The sequence below is a fragment of the Oncorhynchus kisutch genome, linkage group LG3, assembly GCF_002021735.2.
Source record: "Oncorhynchus kisutch isolate 150728-3 linkage group LG3, Okis_V2, whole genome shotgun sequence".
NCBI classification, from domain to species: domain Eukaryota; kingdom Metazoa; phylum Chordata; class Actinopteri; order Salmoniformes; family Salmonidae; genus Oncorhynchus; species Oncorhynchus kisutch.
In genome coordinates this window covers 62,196,208-62,215,201 of record NC_034176.2, presented here as the reverse complement: position 1 = coordinate 62,215,201, position 18,994 = coordinate 62,196,208, and the positions used below count along the sequence as shown (strand labels likewise).

At 42.0% G+C, this 18,994-nt stretch overlaps 1 protein-coding gene and 1 long non-coding RNA gene across 2 annotated transcripts in view; both read right to left on the bottom strand.

The window, feature by feature from the left end:
• The window catches only part of LOC109874472 (protein FAM189A1), a 139,184-nt gene that overhangs the window by 7,258 nt on the left and 112,932 nt on the right, over nucleotides 1-18,994 (bottom strand). The window contains exons 5-7 of the mRNA XM_031810206.1: nucleotides 14,299-14,406; nucleotides 9,974-10,134; nucleotides 456-603 (exon numbers count right to left, since the gene is read on the bottom strand). Of these exons, the coding sequence (XP_031666066.1) occupies nucleotides 456-603; nucleotides 9,974-10,134; nucleotides 14,299-14,406 (417 nt within the window). The remainder of the gene's footprint in view (nucleotides 1-455; nucleotides 604-9,973; nucleotides 10,135-14,298; nucleotides 14,407-18,994) is intronic.
• On the bottom strand, nucleotides 8,472-9,599 carry LOC109886840 (uncharacterized). The gene is made up of 2 exons (XR_002254840.2): nucleotides 9,239-9,599; nucleotides 8,472-9,008 (listed from the first exon to the last, which is right to left on the bottom strand). It is a non-coding gene; the product is annotated as an uncharacterized LOC109886840 (long non-coding RNA).

Sequence of the window (18,994 nt, the reverse complement as noted above, 5' to 3'; positions counted from 1 at the left end):
GTGCTGCTGCCTTAGGGGAGGCCTTATGAGGTCAGCAGTGAATTGGGTCATCTGCATAAGGAAATGTTACACGTCTTTATTATTTGTCCTTTATTAGAGCCTGTGGCAGCAATTTACACAGAGAGAGAGAGAGAGAGAGGAGCATAAAATCCTCTCACCTCACTAATCCTCAACCCAAATAGAAACATCAACTGAGTCTAACTGGCTAGCTTCTCTCTGTGTACTTCTCCTTCTCTCTTTGTGATCTCATACAACAACTTCTTCTGAAGCCAAAATGCCTTTCTTAGCACTCTCCTTTGTAGTTGTGTTCTTACAATGTGCATGTAAACAGGGACGTATTCAACAGTGAGAGGGGTTCTAAACTACTCTGACTGTGAATAGACAATGTGTAATGTTAGAAAGAGGCTGGCTAGTACACTGGTCTTTTATGGGGGAAGGATGGTAGTGATACTCACCTGACTGGCATGGGTCTGCCCCATCCCCAACCCCACCACAGACTCATATGACGGGGGCAACTCAGAGGGGTAGAGTGTCCCAGGGCTGTTGATGGGCACTCCATAGATGGTACTGAACGGGGAGTGTGGAAAGTCCAGATGTAGACTTCTGAATGTGAGAAACATTAGGGAGGAAAGGTGTGAGGAGAGAAATAATAATAATATCCTCTTCTTCCTCAATCCAGCAACACTTCAATTTTGAGTAAACAAACACATTCAATTGGTTGAGAGACACATTGTTTTTCATGTGGTGTTAATTAAAAATATCTCACCCATGCAAGAGCCGAGCCATCTTTTTTAATTAAAACCCATTCTCCTGTGAAGTGGCAGAGTATAAAATACAACTTGAGTGTCTGAATTAATCATCCAGCGCATGATGATGTCATGACATGTTTCTGCCCTCAGCTAGGGGACTCTACAAAGGCTTCCTCTGCATGTTTCTATTTACAGCCTAACTGACAAGGACACATGACATCTAGCCAAGCAGTTGGATCAGCATGCCTTCAAAGATGTGGAAATGGAACTGACTCTCCTATACCAAGTGGAAGGAGATCAATGGCACATTTACACAAGGCCATGGATGTTACTTTACCAGTGCTGCTTAACAAAGCACTACAACATTCTGAGGCTGTACTGAGCATTGTGAGTGGCTAGGCTCAAGGGCTCCACAGAATTTGTGTTAAACGCTCAACAAAGCTTACTTAGTGTCCAATAAGCTTTCTCTGCCCTTAACCATGTTCTGAACACCTCAAAAACAAAGGTCATGTGGTTTGGTAAGAAGAATGCCCCTCTCCCCACAGGTGTGATTACTACCTCTGATGGTTTAGAACTTGAGGTAGTCACCTCATACAAGTACTTGGGAGTATGGCTAGACGGTACACTGTCCTTCTCTCAGCACATATCAAAGCTGCAGGTTAAAATTAAATCTAGACTTGGTTTCCTCTATTGTAATCGCTCCTCTTTCACCCCAGCTGCCAAACTAACCCTGATTCAGATGACCATCCTACCCATGCTAGATCATTTATAGATCGGCAAGTCGGGGTGCTCTCGAGCGGCTAGGTGTTCTTTACTATTCGGCCATTAGATTTGCAACAAATACTCAAACGGGACAGTTTTATTCAAAGACTCAATCATGGACACTGTGGCTGCTTTGTGTGATGTATTGTTGTCTCTACCATCTTTTCCTTTGTGCTGTTGTCTGTGCCCAATAATGTTTGTACTATGTTTTCTGCTGCTACCATGTTGTGTTGCTACCATGCTGTGTTGTCATGTGTTGCTGCCTTGCTATGTTGTTGTCTTAGGTCTCACTTTATGTAGTGTTGTGTTGTCTCTCTTGTCGTGATGTGTGTTTTGTCCTATATTTATATTGTATTTATGTTACATTTTTAATCCCAGCCCCCGTCCCTGCAGTAGGCCTTTTCCCTTTTGGTAGGCCGTCATTGTAAGTAAGAATTTGTTCTTAACTGACTTGCCTAGTTGAATAAAGTTTAAATAAAATATTTAAATAAATGTCTACGATCAAACTTGCTCTAGCCACTTACAATATACAGTGCCTTGCGAAAGTATTCGGCCCCCTTGAACTTTGCGACCTGTTGCCACATTTCAGGCTTCAAACATAAATATATAAAACTGTATTTTTTTGTGAAGAATCAACAACAAGTGGGACACAATCATGAAGTGGAACGACATTTATTGGATATTTCAAACTTTTTTAACAAATCAAAAACTGAAAAATTGGGCGTGCAAAATTATTCAGCCCCTTTACTTTCAGTGCAGCAAACTCTCTCCAGAAGTTCAGTGAGGATCTCTGAATGATCCAATGTTGACCTAAATGACTAATGATGATAAATACAATCCACCTGTGTGTAATCAAGTCTCCGTATAAATGCACCTGCACTGTGATAGTCTCAGAGGTCCGTTAAAAGCGCAGAGAGCATCATGAAGAACAAGGAACACACCAGGCAGGTCCGAGATACTGTTGTGAAGAAGTTTAAAGCCGGATTTGGATACAAAAAGATTTCCCAAGCTTTAAACATCCCAAGGAGCACTGTGCAAGCGATAATATTGAAATGGAAGGAGTATCAGACCACTGCAAATCTACCAAGACCTGGCCGTCCCTCTAAACTTTCAGCTCATACAAGGAGAAGACTGATCAGAGATGCAGCCAAGAGGCACATGATCACTCTGGATGAACTGCAGAGATCTACAGCTGAGGTGGGAGACTCTGTCCATAGGACAACAATCAGTCGTATATTGCACAAATCTGGCCTTTATGGAAGAGTGGCAAGAAGAAAGCCATTTCTTAAAGATATCCATAAAAAGTGTAGTTTAAAGTTTGCCACAAGCCACCTGGGAGACACACCAAACATGTGGAAGAAGGTGCTCTGGTCAGATGAAACCAAAATTGAACTTTTTGGCAACAATGCAAAACGTTATGTTTGGCGTAAAAGCAACACACCATCTCCACTGTCGAACATGGTGGTGGCAGCATCATGGTTTGGGCCTGCTTTTCTTCAGCAGGGACAGGGAAGATGGTTAAAATTGATGGGAAGATGGATGGAGCCAAATACAGGACCATTCTGGAAGAAAACCTGATGGAGTCTGCAAAAGACCTGAGACTGGGACGACAATGATCCAAAACATAAAGCAAAATCTACAATGGAATGGTTCAAAACTAAACATATCCAGGTGTTAGAATGGCCAAGTCAAAGTCCAGACCTGAATCCAATCGAGAATCTGTGGAAAGAACTGAAAACTGCTGTTCACAAATGCTCTCCATCCAACCTCATTGAGCTTGAGCTGTTTTGCAAGGAGGAATGGGAAAAAATGTCAGTCTCTCGATGTGCAAAACTGATAGAGACATACCCTAAGCGACTTACAGCTTTAATCGCAGCAAAAGGTGGCGCTACAAAGTATAAACTTAAGGGAGCTGAATAATTTAGCATGCCCAATTTTTCAGTTTTTGATTTGTTAAAAAAGTTTGAAATATCCAATAAATGTCGTTCCACTTCATGATTGTGTCCCACTTGTTGTTGATTCTTCACAAAAAAATACAGTTTTATATCTTTATGATTGAAGCCTGAAATGTGGCAAAAGGTCGCAAAGTTCAAGGGGGCCGAATACTTTCGCAAGGCACTGTATATATTTAATCAAACATCTGTGTTTAGTTTCAACTCTGCCATCAATCACTAAAATAAAATATGATTCTGGGCGAGGATAAAAACCAAATAATCAAACTAGGAGTTGTATCAAACCTAGCCTCATTGTGAACCAAGCTTCCCTAAAACGGGAAGCCTGGGGAAGTTCCATGGCAAAAAGTAGCTAAAGAGGGGAGGGAACCAAGTGTAAATCACGGTGCAAAACACGCCTACACGGGAACCCGGGCAAGATTAATCAAAGCCCCTCAGTGAGTAAAGACAAAAAAATCCATAAAACAAGCACTGGGTGGTGACAAAACAATTTAGAACGTTTGCATCACCCTGGTTTTTACAGCATTTCTCTGTTGTTTTCGGGACGAGATAAAGCTGCAGCATGAGAGGAAAAATGGTCAACAATGCTGGCCGTTTCAATATTTCTTATTTTGAAGTTTCTGGAGTGATATTTGGGTGTGCAGGCTTGCATGAGCCCCAGGAAAAGAAGTAGCTAGTCACAATGAGGTTCACTTTGACAAAAGTCAGTTAACATGTGTAAACTACCTAGGTATAACTAGCTACAGTTACCTACTAGCTAGTTCAATTTCTCTCAGGATTATAAAGGCAACAAAATGTTAATAAAAAAAGCATATTATTGACCTAAAGGGTTAGCTGTATCTAACTTATTCAGGGTCAGTGATACATAAAGCAACCATAGTACTGTCTATCCCCCTCCATCTCAACTCTGGACCTCGAAGCCAATTCCACTGCTTTCATTGTTCCTTTTATTCAGGGACTAATTTAGACCTGGGACACCAGGTGGATGCAATTAGTTATCAGGTAGAAGAGAAAACCAGCAGACTCCAAACCTCGTAAGTACCCCTGGTCTGTCTACTATGGGAACAACGGCTACCTTTTTGCAAGCAACATTGCTAAAATGAATCAAATAAAATGAACCTCAAAATATGTTACCTCTAATTCTCATATCCTGTAACCTAATTGTCATCGCCTAACTTTCATACTGTACCTAAATTACAAGGGTTGTATTTTTATAATTTTGTCAGCACTCAACCTGGTCTGAGCATTTTGTATTATCTTGTACGTAAATCCGTGACGCTTCATTTAGTATATGTTACGTTTAGCATGGTATTAATTTGTGGATTTCCATCACCCATTTCGTATGATATGTTATGAATTACAATTCATATTATATGTTACAAATTTGCAAAATGTACAAGATGTTATGAATTTGCAAAATGTACAATATGTTATGAATTTGCAAAACGTATGATATGTCATGAATTCTAGTTAGGTGGCTAACGTTAGCTAGGCTATGGGTTAAGGTTAGGGGTTAGCGTTAATGTCAGTGCTTAATTTGAGCCGGAACAGGATCTGGCACCTCTCCGTTCCTCTTTCCGGAACCTATTTGGACAGATCCGGTACCTCTTGTGGCATGAAAAATAAGTGTAACTTTTAGCAATGTAAAAATTCTAATAAAAGCTATCAAAGTTCATTTGAGTTGCCTCTTTGCTAATTGTCCTGCTTTAATTGTTTTTCCACCATTCATTTTTCCCATAGGAGATTTTAGAAACAGTTGAAATAAGGGCTGTGTTTCGTGTAGGCTTACCCAGGCATGATGTTTTGATAACTGTGTAAATCTCTCTAGGACAAGGTGACTTTTTTATTTATTATATTTTTTTACCCCTTTTTCTCCACAATTTCATGTTATCCAATTGGTAGTTACAGTCTTGTCCCAACGCTGCAACTCCCGTACGAACTCGGGAGAGGCGAAAGTCGAGAGCCATGCGTCCTCCGAAACACGACCCTGCCAAGTCGCACTGCATCTTGACACACTGCCCACTTAACCCGGAAGCCAGTTGCACCAATGTGTCAGAGGAAACACTGTGCAACTGGTGACTGAAGTCAGCGTGCATGTGCCCAGCCCGCCACAGGAGTCGCTAGAGCGCAATGGGAAAAGGACATCCCGGACGGCCAAACCCTCTCCTAACCTGGACGATGCTGTGTGTCGCCTCATGGGTCTGCAAGTCACGGCCAGTTGTGACACATCCTGGGATCAAACCAGGGTCTGTAGTGATGCCTCTAGCACTGCCTTAGACTGCTGCGCCACTCGGGAGGCCCCTGACAAGTAGACTTTCATCAATATATTTGCCTGCATTTACTCCCCAAAAATGAAATGCTAATTAGCTGCTAATGTGGCTATCATAAAGAACTACAAATACCATGATCTGGATGAGACAGCTGAATAAAGGCAAAGGTAAGAATATCTGGATTAACTATCTAATGTTAGCTAAATTTAGTCATGAATAAATTGGCTAAATGTTTTTAAATTAATAATTTTGTGAACTGTCTAAAGTAAGTTTTAAATTAACACAATACCTATTAGCAAAGGTGTCAGCTAGAGAAGACGTACACGAGCTTGCAGGGATTTGTAGTCTTCTAAGATGTCTAATTTGATGCTAATTAGCATGTTCAAATCTGAGAGTAAACAGAGCTGAATATATTGATAAAGGCCAACTTGTCTGAGAGAGATTTACATGTTTATCAAAAAACGTCACGCTAGGATAAGCCTACACGACACACAGCCCTTATTTGAAGTGTTTCTAAAATCAATGGTGGAAAAACTATTTCCCTGTTTGACCGCTAGGTTTTATGGGTATTATGACACCTTCACTGTGGGGCTCTATTTGAGTGTACCGGATGTACGTTTACTATGTTACGTCTAGTCTATGAGACCAGCCTGCAGCACTGGTATATGGATTGCCTCATACAGTTGAAGTTGGAAGTTTATATACACTTAGGTTGGAGTCATTAAAACTCGTTTTTCAACCACTCCACAAATTTCTTGTTAACAAACTATTGTTTTGGCAAGTCGGTTAGGACATCTGCTTTGTGCATGACACAAGTCATTTTTCCAACAATTGTTTACAGAAAGATTATTTCACTTATAATTCACTGTATCACAATTCCAGTGGGTCAGAAGTTTACATACACTAAGTTGACTGTGCCTTTAAACAGCTTGGAAAATTCCAGAAAATGATGTCATGGCTTTAGATGCTTCTGATAGGCTAATTGACCTCATTTGAGTCAATTGGAGGTGTACCTGTGGATGTATTTCAAGGCCAACCTTCAAACGCAGTGCCTCTTTGCCTGACATCATGGGGAAATCAAAGGAAATCAGCCAAGACTTCAGATAAAAAACGGTAGACAGCCACAAGTCTGGCTCATCCTTGGGATCAATCTCCAAATGTCTGAAGGTACCATGTTCATCTGTACAAACAATAGTACGCAAGTATAAACACCATGGGACCACGCAGCTGTCATAACGCTCAGGAAGGAGACATGTTCTGTCTCCTAGAGATGAACGTACTTTGGTGAGAAAAGTGCAAATCAATCCCAGAACAACAACAATGGACCTTGTGAAGATGCTGGAGGAAACAGGTACAAAAGTATCTATATCCACAGTAAAAACGAGTCCTATATCTACACAACCTGAAAGGCCGCTCAGCAAGGGAGAAGCCACTGCTCCAAAACCACCATAAAAAAGCCAGACTACGGTTTGCAACTGCACGTGGGGACAAAGATCATGCTTTTTGGAGAAATGTCCTCTGGTCTGATGAAACAAAAATAGAACTGTTTGGCCATAATGACCATTGTTATGTTTGGAGGCTTGCAAGTCGAACAACACCATCCCAACCGTGAAGCACGGGGGTGGCAGCATCATGTTGTGGGGGTGCTTTGCTGCAGGAGGGACTGGTGCACTTCACAAAATAGATGGCATCATGAAAAAAATTACGTAAATATATTGAAACAGCATCTCAAGACATCAGTCAGGAAGTTAAAGCTTGGTCAAAAATGGGTGTTCCAAATGGACAATGACCCCAAGCATACTTCCAAAGTTGTGGAAAAATGGCTTAAGGACAACTAAGTCAGGGTATTGGATTGGCCATCACAAAGCCCTAACCTCACTCCTATAGAAAATGTGTGGGCAGAACTGAAAAAGCTTGTGAGGCTTACAAACCTGAGGTGTACGAACCTGACTCCGTTACACCAGCTGTCAGGAGGAATGGGGCAAAATTCACCCAACTTATTGTGGGAAGCTTGTGGAAGGCTACCTGAAACATTTGACCCAAGTTAAACAATTTAAAGGCAATGCGAGTGTATGTAAACTTCTAACCCACTGGGAATGTGATGAAAGAAATAAAAGCTGAAATAAATCACTCTACTGTTATTCTGACATTTCACATTCTTAAAATAAAGTGGTGATCCTAACTGACCTAAGACAGGGAATATTTACTAGGATTAAATGTCAGGAATTGTGAACTGAGTTTAAATGTATTTGGCTAAGGTGTATGTAAACTTCATCCCCATAAGGCCAGTGATGCATGCCATATGATAAGCTGCAAAATGGATTCAGATAGCTGATATACTGAGACAGAGTGACAATTAAACAAGACTGGAGATCTTACAACTAGACAAAAAGGAAATGTTCATTTGAGAATACAACACAGAGACATTAAAGACACAGAACCCCTTCTCTTCTTTATTGCAGGATTGTGATTAATCAACATCCACACTAGTTCATTATGAATAATATTTTAACAGTTAAAACAAGTTAAACACTTCACTGCAAAATGTACAAGTAAGCTAACTCTTATGTAAAGATTAGACATCTTAGTCTAAACAATAGAAAAGTGAGTGGTAGTAACAAGTAGGCTATTATTAGTAAAACAATTTCAGGTGAACAAAAAACTTGATACCAGCAGTTACTAACCTTGCTCCATTGATCCCTGATCTACTGGGTGAGCAGACTTCTGTTCCAGCCCAGCAATAGTACACTTGATTATCAACTCATTAGGTTTGACAAGTTGAATCAGGTGTGTTATTTCTGGGCTGAAACAGAACCCTGCACACCTATCAGACCTCCAGCCTTCTCCAATTGTAATAGGTTTATACATTGTGTGTGATGTTCAACTGTTTTTGTATACAACATGTGCTAACATATGTAGGCCTACACATATAAACCAAGGCATATAGGTAGGCCTACCTATGTTAGCAAAAGTTATATACAAAAATACGCTGGTATACACAGTTACTGTGTGAAAGGTGTTAAAGTTAGCCATTGTTATGTATATATGGGCTAAAAAGTACCAGTGGCCTGGCTTTGGCCCCAAGTGAGAGCAGGTCTGCCGGAGCCATGGCCCAGACACGGGTGCCGGCCCACGTAGATGGAAACAAAAAGTCTGAGCCTTTTAGGTAAAACACTGGGGTAAATCCTGTACGGAAACACACCATTAGTCTCTTGGGACATTCATTAGGACCTCTCTCTTCATCTGCAAACACAGGCTTTCACAACTTTCCATAACTGAGGACAGAAAACATCACAACAAAACAGAATTCCTTATACTGAAATTAGTCAGCACTGAACATTATGTTGTTATTATCTCTCTGTCCTCCGTTCTTTCTTTCTTGGGACTGGAGAATATTTTTATAATGTCCTCCCACAAAGTTACCTCCCCTCAGTTGAGTTAGCCTACAAAGTGGCCTACTAGAAGTGTAATACATAGTTTAACATTTCAAAATATATTTACTTACTTGAATAGGTTCTCCCACTGCCTCTGTTTTTGAGCCCTTATTTTTTATAATAATGGGCAATCTTCAAGATTTTTCAGTGGTAGCAAAGCGCAGCCAGCAGCAATATGGGACGAATGGTGACAAGGTAAAACGTGTGTTTGTCGACAGAGCAGTTTAGAACGTGTTGTGACATTTCACTTAACCAGCATAATCCACTTTCAATTTTAACAAATATAAATCGCAGACTGTCAGCCTCACTTGATCACTTGAAACTAGCAAACGCAACAACTCTCTACAAAAGGTGTCCTACCCGGACTGAAAACAGTTGCACACATAACACCCCCCCCCTACAGGTGTGTGGGGGAGGGTTCTTGAAATGTAACAGCCAATCAAAATCTTGCAGAACTGTTCAAACCGCCTTTGCAGTACAAAATTCTCCAGGCATGACAACAACATGATTTTGGAGGCATGACAATGCAAGACTATATCAATCCCAGTGTGACAGGTGCCAAAGGAGATGCTACAGCCACTCATTCAAACAGGTATGTTGCTATGTTGGTCAGCCAGGTTGTTAGGAGATTGTTAGGAGGTCAGAGTGTTGTGCTGCAGCCAGTACATCTGTACAGCTATCACTGAAGTGCAGGTGTTTTGTTTTGCTTTGCTGTAGTGCCTCAGTTTACCCATCACCAGGGTCAAGGTGTTGTGTTGTGGTATGTTGTGTTTGTTCTGTTGTGTTGTGATGTTGTGTTGCGATACCTCTGTCCGTCCATCACCGGGGTGCAGGTGTACTCCGGGGGGTAGTAGGGTGGTGGAGGGATGGGTGGGATGAACTCGTCAAAGTCAAGGGTCTGGTGCAGGATGGTGCCGTGGGGGGTCATGCAGTCAGCGCTCAGGGCTCGTGCTCTGTGTGGCATGAACTGAAACAGACAGACAGATAGAGAGAGACACAAACCCAACTTTTATTTCAGAGACAGGAAACCGCCGTCTATTTGTCTCATTCTGAAAGCTTTATACTGGGATCATTGAACGTGTTAATTTCAACAACATTCTGTAATAAAAAGGCATCTAGAAAAAGGTTATCTATCTGACACAATGATGTTTATTTTTTTCGATACTCGGACAAAGGAACTATGCAGTAGCATGCGTCGTTATCGGTGGCAAAGTCGTTAATGGCCGGGCTAATAAAGCCAGACACAATGGAGCAGTGGAGGAAAAAACGCTGGCTGGATCAATACGTGTCAAGTGAAGGAAGCCTGCTTTAGGAGGCAGCCAGCTTTGTTCCTGGGAGCTGAAAACTTTCCTTGTGAAATGGGAATGAAGCCAGATTGAGAGGGGCTCTGTGAGTGTACTGGGAATAGGAGGAGACAGGTCCTTTGTCATTCACCCTCCTGTGACCTTACGGCTGTACAGGCCAGTTTAATCTCTCCTGGTCTGTGTTTTTAAAACAGTGGCATGTCTCACATTCCTCCTGCTCCCAACCAGAAGGAGACGTGCCATTGAGAAGTTCCCATTCAGGACGCACTGGAGTTCAGCTTGTCTACTTTGAAGTTCAAATCTGACTTTGAGAAATGTGCCCATCTGTTGCTTTGTGTCTGCCATCAATCATGTGTCATACAAGAAGAGCAAAGAAAGTTTACATAGATATATTCATTATCAGTCAAGGACAAAGACATGAAAAGCTCTCATTGAAATTTTTACTAAATAGTAAAACCTTGCCCGTACCACCTAAATGACTGTGATCTGTATCATTTTAGGTTACAAAAAGTATTGTTTTTGCATTTTCTTCTAGCCACAAAAGATGAAGAAACTGAACCAGGTGCAAAATCAAACATATTGTCCTCCAGCCCCAAACTCCTGCCTCACTAATATACAGTGGGGCAAAAAAGTATTTAATTTAAAAAGATGAAAGAGGCCTGTAATTTTCATCATAGGTACACTTCAACTATGACAGACAAAATGAGAAAAAAAAAATCCAGAAAAATCACATTAAGGGATTTTTTATGAATTTATTTGCAAATTATGGTGGAAAATAAGTATTTGGTCAATAACAAAAGTTTCTCAATACTTTGTTATATACCCTTTGTTGGCAATGACAGAGCTCAAACGTTTTCTGTAAGTCTTCACAAGGTTTTCACACACTGTTGCTGGTATTTTGGCCCATTCCTCCATGCAGATCTCCTCTAGAGCAGTGATGTTTGGGGACTATTGCTGGGCAACACGGACTTTCAACTCCCTCCAAAGATTTTCTATGGCGTTGAGATCTGGAGACTGGCTAGGTCACTCCAGGACCTTGAAATGCTTCTTACGAAGCCACTCCTTCGTTGCCCGGGCGGTGTGTTTGGGATCATTGTCATGCTGAAAGACCCAGCCACGTTTCATCTTCAATGCCCTTGCTGATGGAAGGAGGTTTTCACTCAAAATCTCACGATACATGGCCCCATTCATTCTTTCCTTTACACGGATCAGTCTTCCTGGTCCCTTTGCAGAAAAACAGCCCCAAAGCATGATGTTTCCACCCCCATGCTTCACAGTAGGTATGGTGTTCTTTGAATGCAACTCAGCATTCTTTGTCCTCCAAACACGACGAGTTGAGTTTTTACCAAAAAGTTATATTTTGGTTTCATCTGACCATATGACATTCTCCCAATCTTCTTCTGGATCATCCAAATGCTCTCTAGCAAACTTCAGACAGGCCTGGACATGTACTGGCACTGCAGGATTTGAGTCCATGGCGGCGTAGTGTGTTACTGATGGTAGGCTTTGTTACTTTGGTCCCAGCTCTCTGCAGGTCATTCACTAGGTCCCCCCGTGTGGTTCTGGATTTTTGCTCACCGTTCTTGTGATCATTTTGACCCCACGGGGTGAGATCTTGCGTGGAGCCCCAGATCGAGGGAGATTATCAGTGGTCTTGTATGTCTTCCATTTCCTAATAATTGCTCCCACAGTTGATTTCTTCAAACCAAGCTGCTTACCTATTGCAGAATCAGTCTTCCCAGCCTGGTGCAGGTCTACAATTTTGTTTCTGGTGTCCTTTGACAGCTCTTTGGTCTTGGCCATAGTGCAGTTTGGAGTGTGACTGTTTGAGGTTGTGGACAGGTGTCTTTTATACTGATAACAAGTTCAAACAGGTGCCATTAATACAGATAACGATTGGAGGACAGAGGAGCCTCTTAAAGAAGAAGTTACAGGTCTGTGAGAGCCAGAAATCTTGCTTGTTTGTAGGTGACCAAATACCAAATCCTACAATTTTTTCTCTCTCATTTTGTCTGTCATAGTTGAAGTGTACCTATGATGAAAATTACAGGCCTCTCTCATCTTTTTAAGTGGGAGAACTTGCACAATTGGTGGCTGACTAACTACTTTTTTGCCCCACTGTAATTCAGCTCTATCAATCTCCCACCCAGGGCTTATCTGCCATATACCCATCCAGGAGGCCACACAATTTACAGCTCAGATCATAAACTATACAAAGCCTTCTCGTATACACTGTTAAAACTTTATGCTCCCGCAAGTTTATTTCTCCCCTGTAAAAAATTGCCCAGAGATATTAAAGGGGTGCAGGCAAACTTCGCTGGTATCTCTAGTATCACTATGTTTTAATGGTGTCTATGAGGGCACTACGGCCCACCAATCATCTGGGAAAGTAATTCTAAATGGGCTGAGAGCATTGCTCTGAAGGGCAAAGGGAGCACCCCGCCACATTGATTTCCCTGATGACAACAAAGCATTTAGGTTTAGGGCACAGTCATTGTTTCCCTTGTAATGCGAAGGTTCGTTTTAAGGACAGCATGCCTTTTAAGGTGAACATATTACCAACTACAGCGAGGGAGAAGAATCATTATTCCCCTTTAATTGGTTTCTTCAAATCCTCTGTGGTTTTTAGCGTGATGTGGAGATTCTGGATTGCTCTGGGATGGGTGCTCTTCGTGGTGTGTAGACATTATCGAAGCATTATCAAAGCCTCCTTCACTCATGCTGCCAAACACCCTCGTAAAACTGACTATCCTACCGATCCTTGACTTTCGGCGATGTCATTTACAAAATAACCTCCAACTGTCTATCACAGTACCATCCGTTTTGTCACCAAAGCCCCATATACTACCCACCACTGCGACCTGTACGCTCTCGTTGGCTGGCCCTCGCTACATATTCGTCGCCAAACCTACTGGCTCCAGGTCATCTATAAGTCTTTGCTTGGTAAAGCCCCACCTTATCTCAGCTCACTGGTCACCGTAGCAGCACCCACCTGTAGCACGCGCTTCAGTAGGTATATTTCACGGGTTATCCCCAAAGCCAACACCTCTTGTGGCCTCATTTCCTTCCAGTTCTCTGCTGCCAATGACTGGAACGAACTGCAACAATCACTGATGCTGGAGACTCATATCTCCCTCATCTCCCTCACTAAGCACCAGCTGTCTGAGCAGCTCACAGATCACTGCACATGAACATAGCCCAACTGTAAATAGCCCATCCAACTAACTCATCCCCATACTGTTATTTATTTAATTTATTTGGCTCCTTTGCACCCCAGTATCTCTACTTGTACACTCATCTTCTGCACATCTATCACTCCAGTGTTTAATTGCTATATTGTAATTATTTCGCCACTATGGCCTATTTATTGCCTTACCTCCCTTATCCTACCTCATTTGCACACACTGTATATAGACGTTTTCTATTGTGTTATTGACGGTATGTTCGTTTATTCCATGTGTAACTCGGTGTTGTTGTTTGTGTCGCACTGCTTTGCTTTATGTTGGCCAGTTCGCAGTTGTAAATGACAACTTGTTCTCAACTAGCCTACCTGGTTAAATAAAGGTGAAATATATATATATGTATATTTAAATCTGGTCAGACTAAAGACAATTTATTCAAAATCTGTATGGTATTACAATACTACTGATTCTACTACTGCCATCTGAGGAGGAGAATTATGAAGCCAGCATTAGAAGGCCAAGTGTGTTTACCTTTCATGATGGTTCAGAGCTGCTCTCCATAAGGCTATAGATCAGTCTCATTGAGTCCAGGTCAGACAGAGTCAGAGACCAAGTGTCCATTGTGTTCTCTGTCACACTACTTACGATCTGTAGCACATCAGTGGAGACCATCTGCATGCAGCACATGGCAGTGGCCAGGGCACAGACGATGGTGGAGATGACATTCAGGGCGCACACACTAAACAGGAGCTCCTACAGGACCCAGGCAGAGGGAGAGAGGGAAGGGGGAGGGAGAGAGGGAAGGGGGAGGGAGAAAGGGGAGGGAGAGAGGGAAGGGGGGCGGGAGAGAGGGAAGGGGGAGGGAGTCACATTTGAGGCACAGTGAGGAAAGGTAAGCAAATATTACAGCATGAGAACACAAGAGAGGAGATAAATATATAGAGGGAATAAATGAATGAGAGAGGGACTGAAGGTGACACAGACAATGGTGATGTCATTACCAAGGCGACACAGCACAGCAGGGACTAGCTAGCAGGGGAGAACTGCAGAGGAAGGATACAGTACATCATAACAGCAGAAAATCGCCCCTTAAATCTGAGAATGATCCAACCAGGAACAAAGTCACCCTCATAGCTCAGCACTGCATTTTCTGCAGCGCCATCCTCTCCCACTCAGTAAACCCTGTGGGAATGAAGCAATATGAATCCCTGCCGGCCCTGACAATTCATGTCATAAAAGCATGTTTACAGACAACTAGCTAAATGTAGCCCAAACTGGCTGCTTTGAAACCCCAGTCAGCAGCATTGCTTACAACCACAGGAACAGTCTAGAAGAAATGAAACACCCACACTGGTCATTAAAAACATTGTGTGAGTCTGACATTTACCCAAGCTCTCTTTTTATTTTGACATGTGTTCACCATTGGGAGGTAACCGATGTTGAAAATTGTTGAGGTTATAGCAATGGATTCCCATTGATATGACAGGCGAAATTTCTGATAACCTTGGTGTTCTTGCGACCAGAGAGCTCGAGACTCACACAGCCTGGCAGGTGAGGTCCCGAGTGGCAGGTGAGGTCCCGAGTCTGTGAAACAGATCCTTTCTCAGTCAGTCCCTTTGAGAAACACATTGTGTGATGAGCAGGCAGCTTAAAGCTAACGCCTGCCTCTCTGGAGAGGAATGAGGAGGGGCCTTACAGAAATACTGTCAATTAGAATGTCTCATCAGCACCATGGACCATGGTAACCAACCAAGACCATGAACAGTGCCTTCTACTGTTGAGGTGTGATATAATAGGACATCTCATCAGCACCACGGACCATGGTAACCAACCAAGACCATGAACAGTGCCTTCTACTGTTAAGGTGTGATATAATAGGACATCTCATCACCACCACGGACCATGGTAACCAACCAAGACCATGAACAGTGCCTTCTACTGTTGAGGTGTGATATAATAGGACATCTCATCACCACCATGGACCATGGTAACCAACTAAGACCATGAACAGTGCCTTCTACTGTTGAGGTGTGATATAATAGGACATCTCATCACCACCATGGACCATGGTAACAAACTAAGACCATGAACAGTGCCTTCTACTGTTGAGGTGTGATATAATAGGACATCTCATCAGCACCACGGACCATGGTAACCAACCAAGACCATGAACAGTGCCTTCTACTGTTGAGGTGTGATATAATAGGACATCTCATCACCACCATGGACCATGGTAACCAACTAAGACCATGAACAGTGCCTTCTACTGTTGAGGTGTGATATAATAGGACTGCAAGCTTAAAGCCCAGTGTTTTCCTGTTCAGGTTGCATGGTCAAGAAAAACTCCTGTTCCGAAAGCAATCTTCTATAAGGTTGGTATGTGGAGTACTTCCACACAGCTTAACAATAGTAGCGCCATTGTAAATGAGCACGGCACAAGAGGGAACCATCTCTCTTCCTAGTCTCTAGGTAAGGTGATAATAGCCCCCTGAAGAGGTGTCTGTGTTCCAAGGTTATGCACTGACATAAGATGATTTATTGAATTCCCAGCAAGAATAAATATGCATACTAGTGAAATTGAACCCCATGCAACCTGAAAATAGGCTCTTGATTTCATTCCATGTTGCTTTTCTTTGTTACTTGGCTAGACTTCAAGGTGAAATTCTAAGCCGGTAAATGTCCTCACCCATACATTTCTTTTTCTAATAGCGATCTTCAGGCATTCTGATCATGTGGATACTGAATAGGGAGAAATGCACAGCCTGAGCTAACCACAGTGAGGACCACAAATTGCCATGGTATTTTACTCTCATTCTAAATACTATGTTTACATTTTCAAACAGACAACAGAGAGCTATTATGGATGAACGATGTTTGTTTGGAACACAGTATTATTTCCTAGTGATATTCACTTTACATACTAGTACCACAGTATAGCATAGTGTCATTGTTGCTTTGGAGAGAGATTTGACAAGCAGAGTAGACAGACCTTTAAGTCAAACAAGAGGCAGATCTGTCACTTCTGGCCTTCAACTCTGTCCTATCACTTCCCTGTCTGGCCTAATATGATCAAACCCTAACACGCATCCAGGATCATGTTATTAGTTCTGACTCAGCCACTTTATTTGACACTTGGGAACAAAGTGCTAGCTTGGCAGAGATGCTCCTGTGTACTTAGAGAGGTGAATAATACATGGACATTGGTACTTCAGTATAAACATGCATAGTAACTCTTTTCAAAGAGGAGACATTTTGTTTATTTTCCTTTGCATTATATCTTGTTTGAGGTGTTGACACAGCTGATTTCTCCTCATCTTTTTGGGATATGTTCCTGTTCCATGCCTTGCTAGTCACACAAACCCAATCCAGATACTGGGAGTCACAGGAGAACCATGTCCTCATTCAGCGTAGCCTATTTCATTATTCAGTTCTCTTTGCAGTGTTGCATCACCTTGTGCATCCAATCTACCAAACAAACTGGCATCCATGGTGAGTTCAATGGCTCACTCCGGGGAAAGGAATAGAGAGAAGAGGATGCCAAATGAATCATTCTTGAGCTTCACTTACCATTTCAAAGAGAGAGAGAAAAATACACTGAGATCTAGGCATTGAATATGTACTGTACATGTCATTATCCAGTCTCATCAAAAGCAGAATGTGAAATAAAAAAGTATAGATTGGAATTCAAGTTTTGAAAACCCCAATGTTGTGTTTTGTGGAGTTTCTGGTAGAATGTTATTGCTGTTTTGTTGCTGTGCGAAATCATGCTGTTGCTTTGTGAAGAAAGATAAGTGTGCATAGCTTATACATTTACATTAAATCGTACATTCATAAAGCAAAGAATAAAAAATACCCTTCATGAGTCTTGGGCTATATTGAATATATTGACTTGTAAGCAGTAGCGTGCCGTGGGCCTGGGGCCTGGGCCTTCAGTCCTACACAGTCCCATCTGAATTAATCCACCTCTTATTACCATCATTATGGTGCCATGGCTCTAGACACTATACATTTAGACAGAAACGCAGTATAACCAGGCGTTGCGTCACCTTTAAATATATTTAAAAAAATATACAGTGCCTTGCGAAAGTATTCGGCCCCCTTGAACTTTGCGACCTTTTGCCACATTTCAGGCTTCAAACATAAAGATTTAAAACTGTATTTTTTTGTGAAGAATCAACAAGAAGTGGGACACAATCATGAAGTGGAACGACATTTATTGGATATTTGAAAAATTTTTAACAAATCAAAAACTGAAAAATTGGGCGTGCAAAATTATTCAGCCCCTTTACTTTCAGTGCAGCAAACTCTCTCCAGAAGTTCAGTGAGGATCTCTGAATGATCCAATGTTGACCTAAATGACTAATGATGATAAATACAATCCACCTGTGTGTAATCAAGTCTCCGTATAAATGCACCTGCACTGTGATAGTCTCAGAGGTCCGTTAAAAGCGCAGAGAGCATCATGAAGAACAAGGAACACACCAGGCAGGTCCGAGATACTGTTGTGAAGAAGTTTAAAGCCGGATTTGGATACAAAAATATTTCCCAAGCTTTAAACATCCCAAGGAGCACTGTGCAAGCGATAATATTGAAATGGAAGGAGTATCAGACCACTGCAAATCTACCAAGACCTGGCCGTCCCTCTAAACTTTCAGCTCATACAAGGAGAAGACTGATCAGAGATGCAGCCAAGAGGCCCATGATCACTCTGGATGAACTGCAGAGATCTACAGCTGAGGTGGGAGACTCTGTCCATAGGACAACAATCAGTCGTATATTGCACAAATCTGGCCTTTATGGAAGAGTGGCAAGAAGAAAGCCATTTCTTAAAGATAACCATAAAAAGTGTTGTTTAAAGTTTGCCACCTGGGAGACACACCAAACATGTGGAAGAAGGTGCTCTGGTCAGATGAAACCAAAATCTAACTTTTTGGCAACAATGCAAAACGTTATGTTTGGCGTTAAAGCAACACAGCTCATCACCCTGAACACACCATCCCCACTGTCAAACATGGTGGTGGCAGCATCATGGTTTGGGCCTGCTTTTCTTCAGCAGGGACAGGGAAGATGGTTAAAATTGATGGGAAGATGGATGGAGCCAAATACAGGACCATTCTGGAAGAAGACCTGATGGAGTCTGCAAAAGACCTGAGACTGGGACGGAGATTTGTCTTCCAACAAGACAATGATCCAAAACATAAAGCAAAATCTACAATGGAATGGTTCAAAAATAAACATATCCAGGTGTTAGAATGGCCAAGTCAAAGTCCAGACCTGAATCCAATCGAGAATCTGTGGAAAGAACTGAAAACTGCTGTTCACAAATGCTCTCCATCCAACC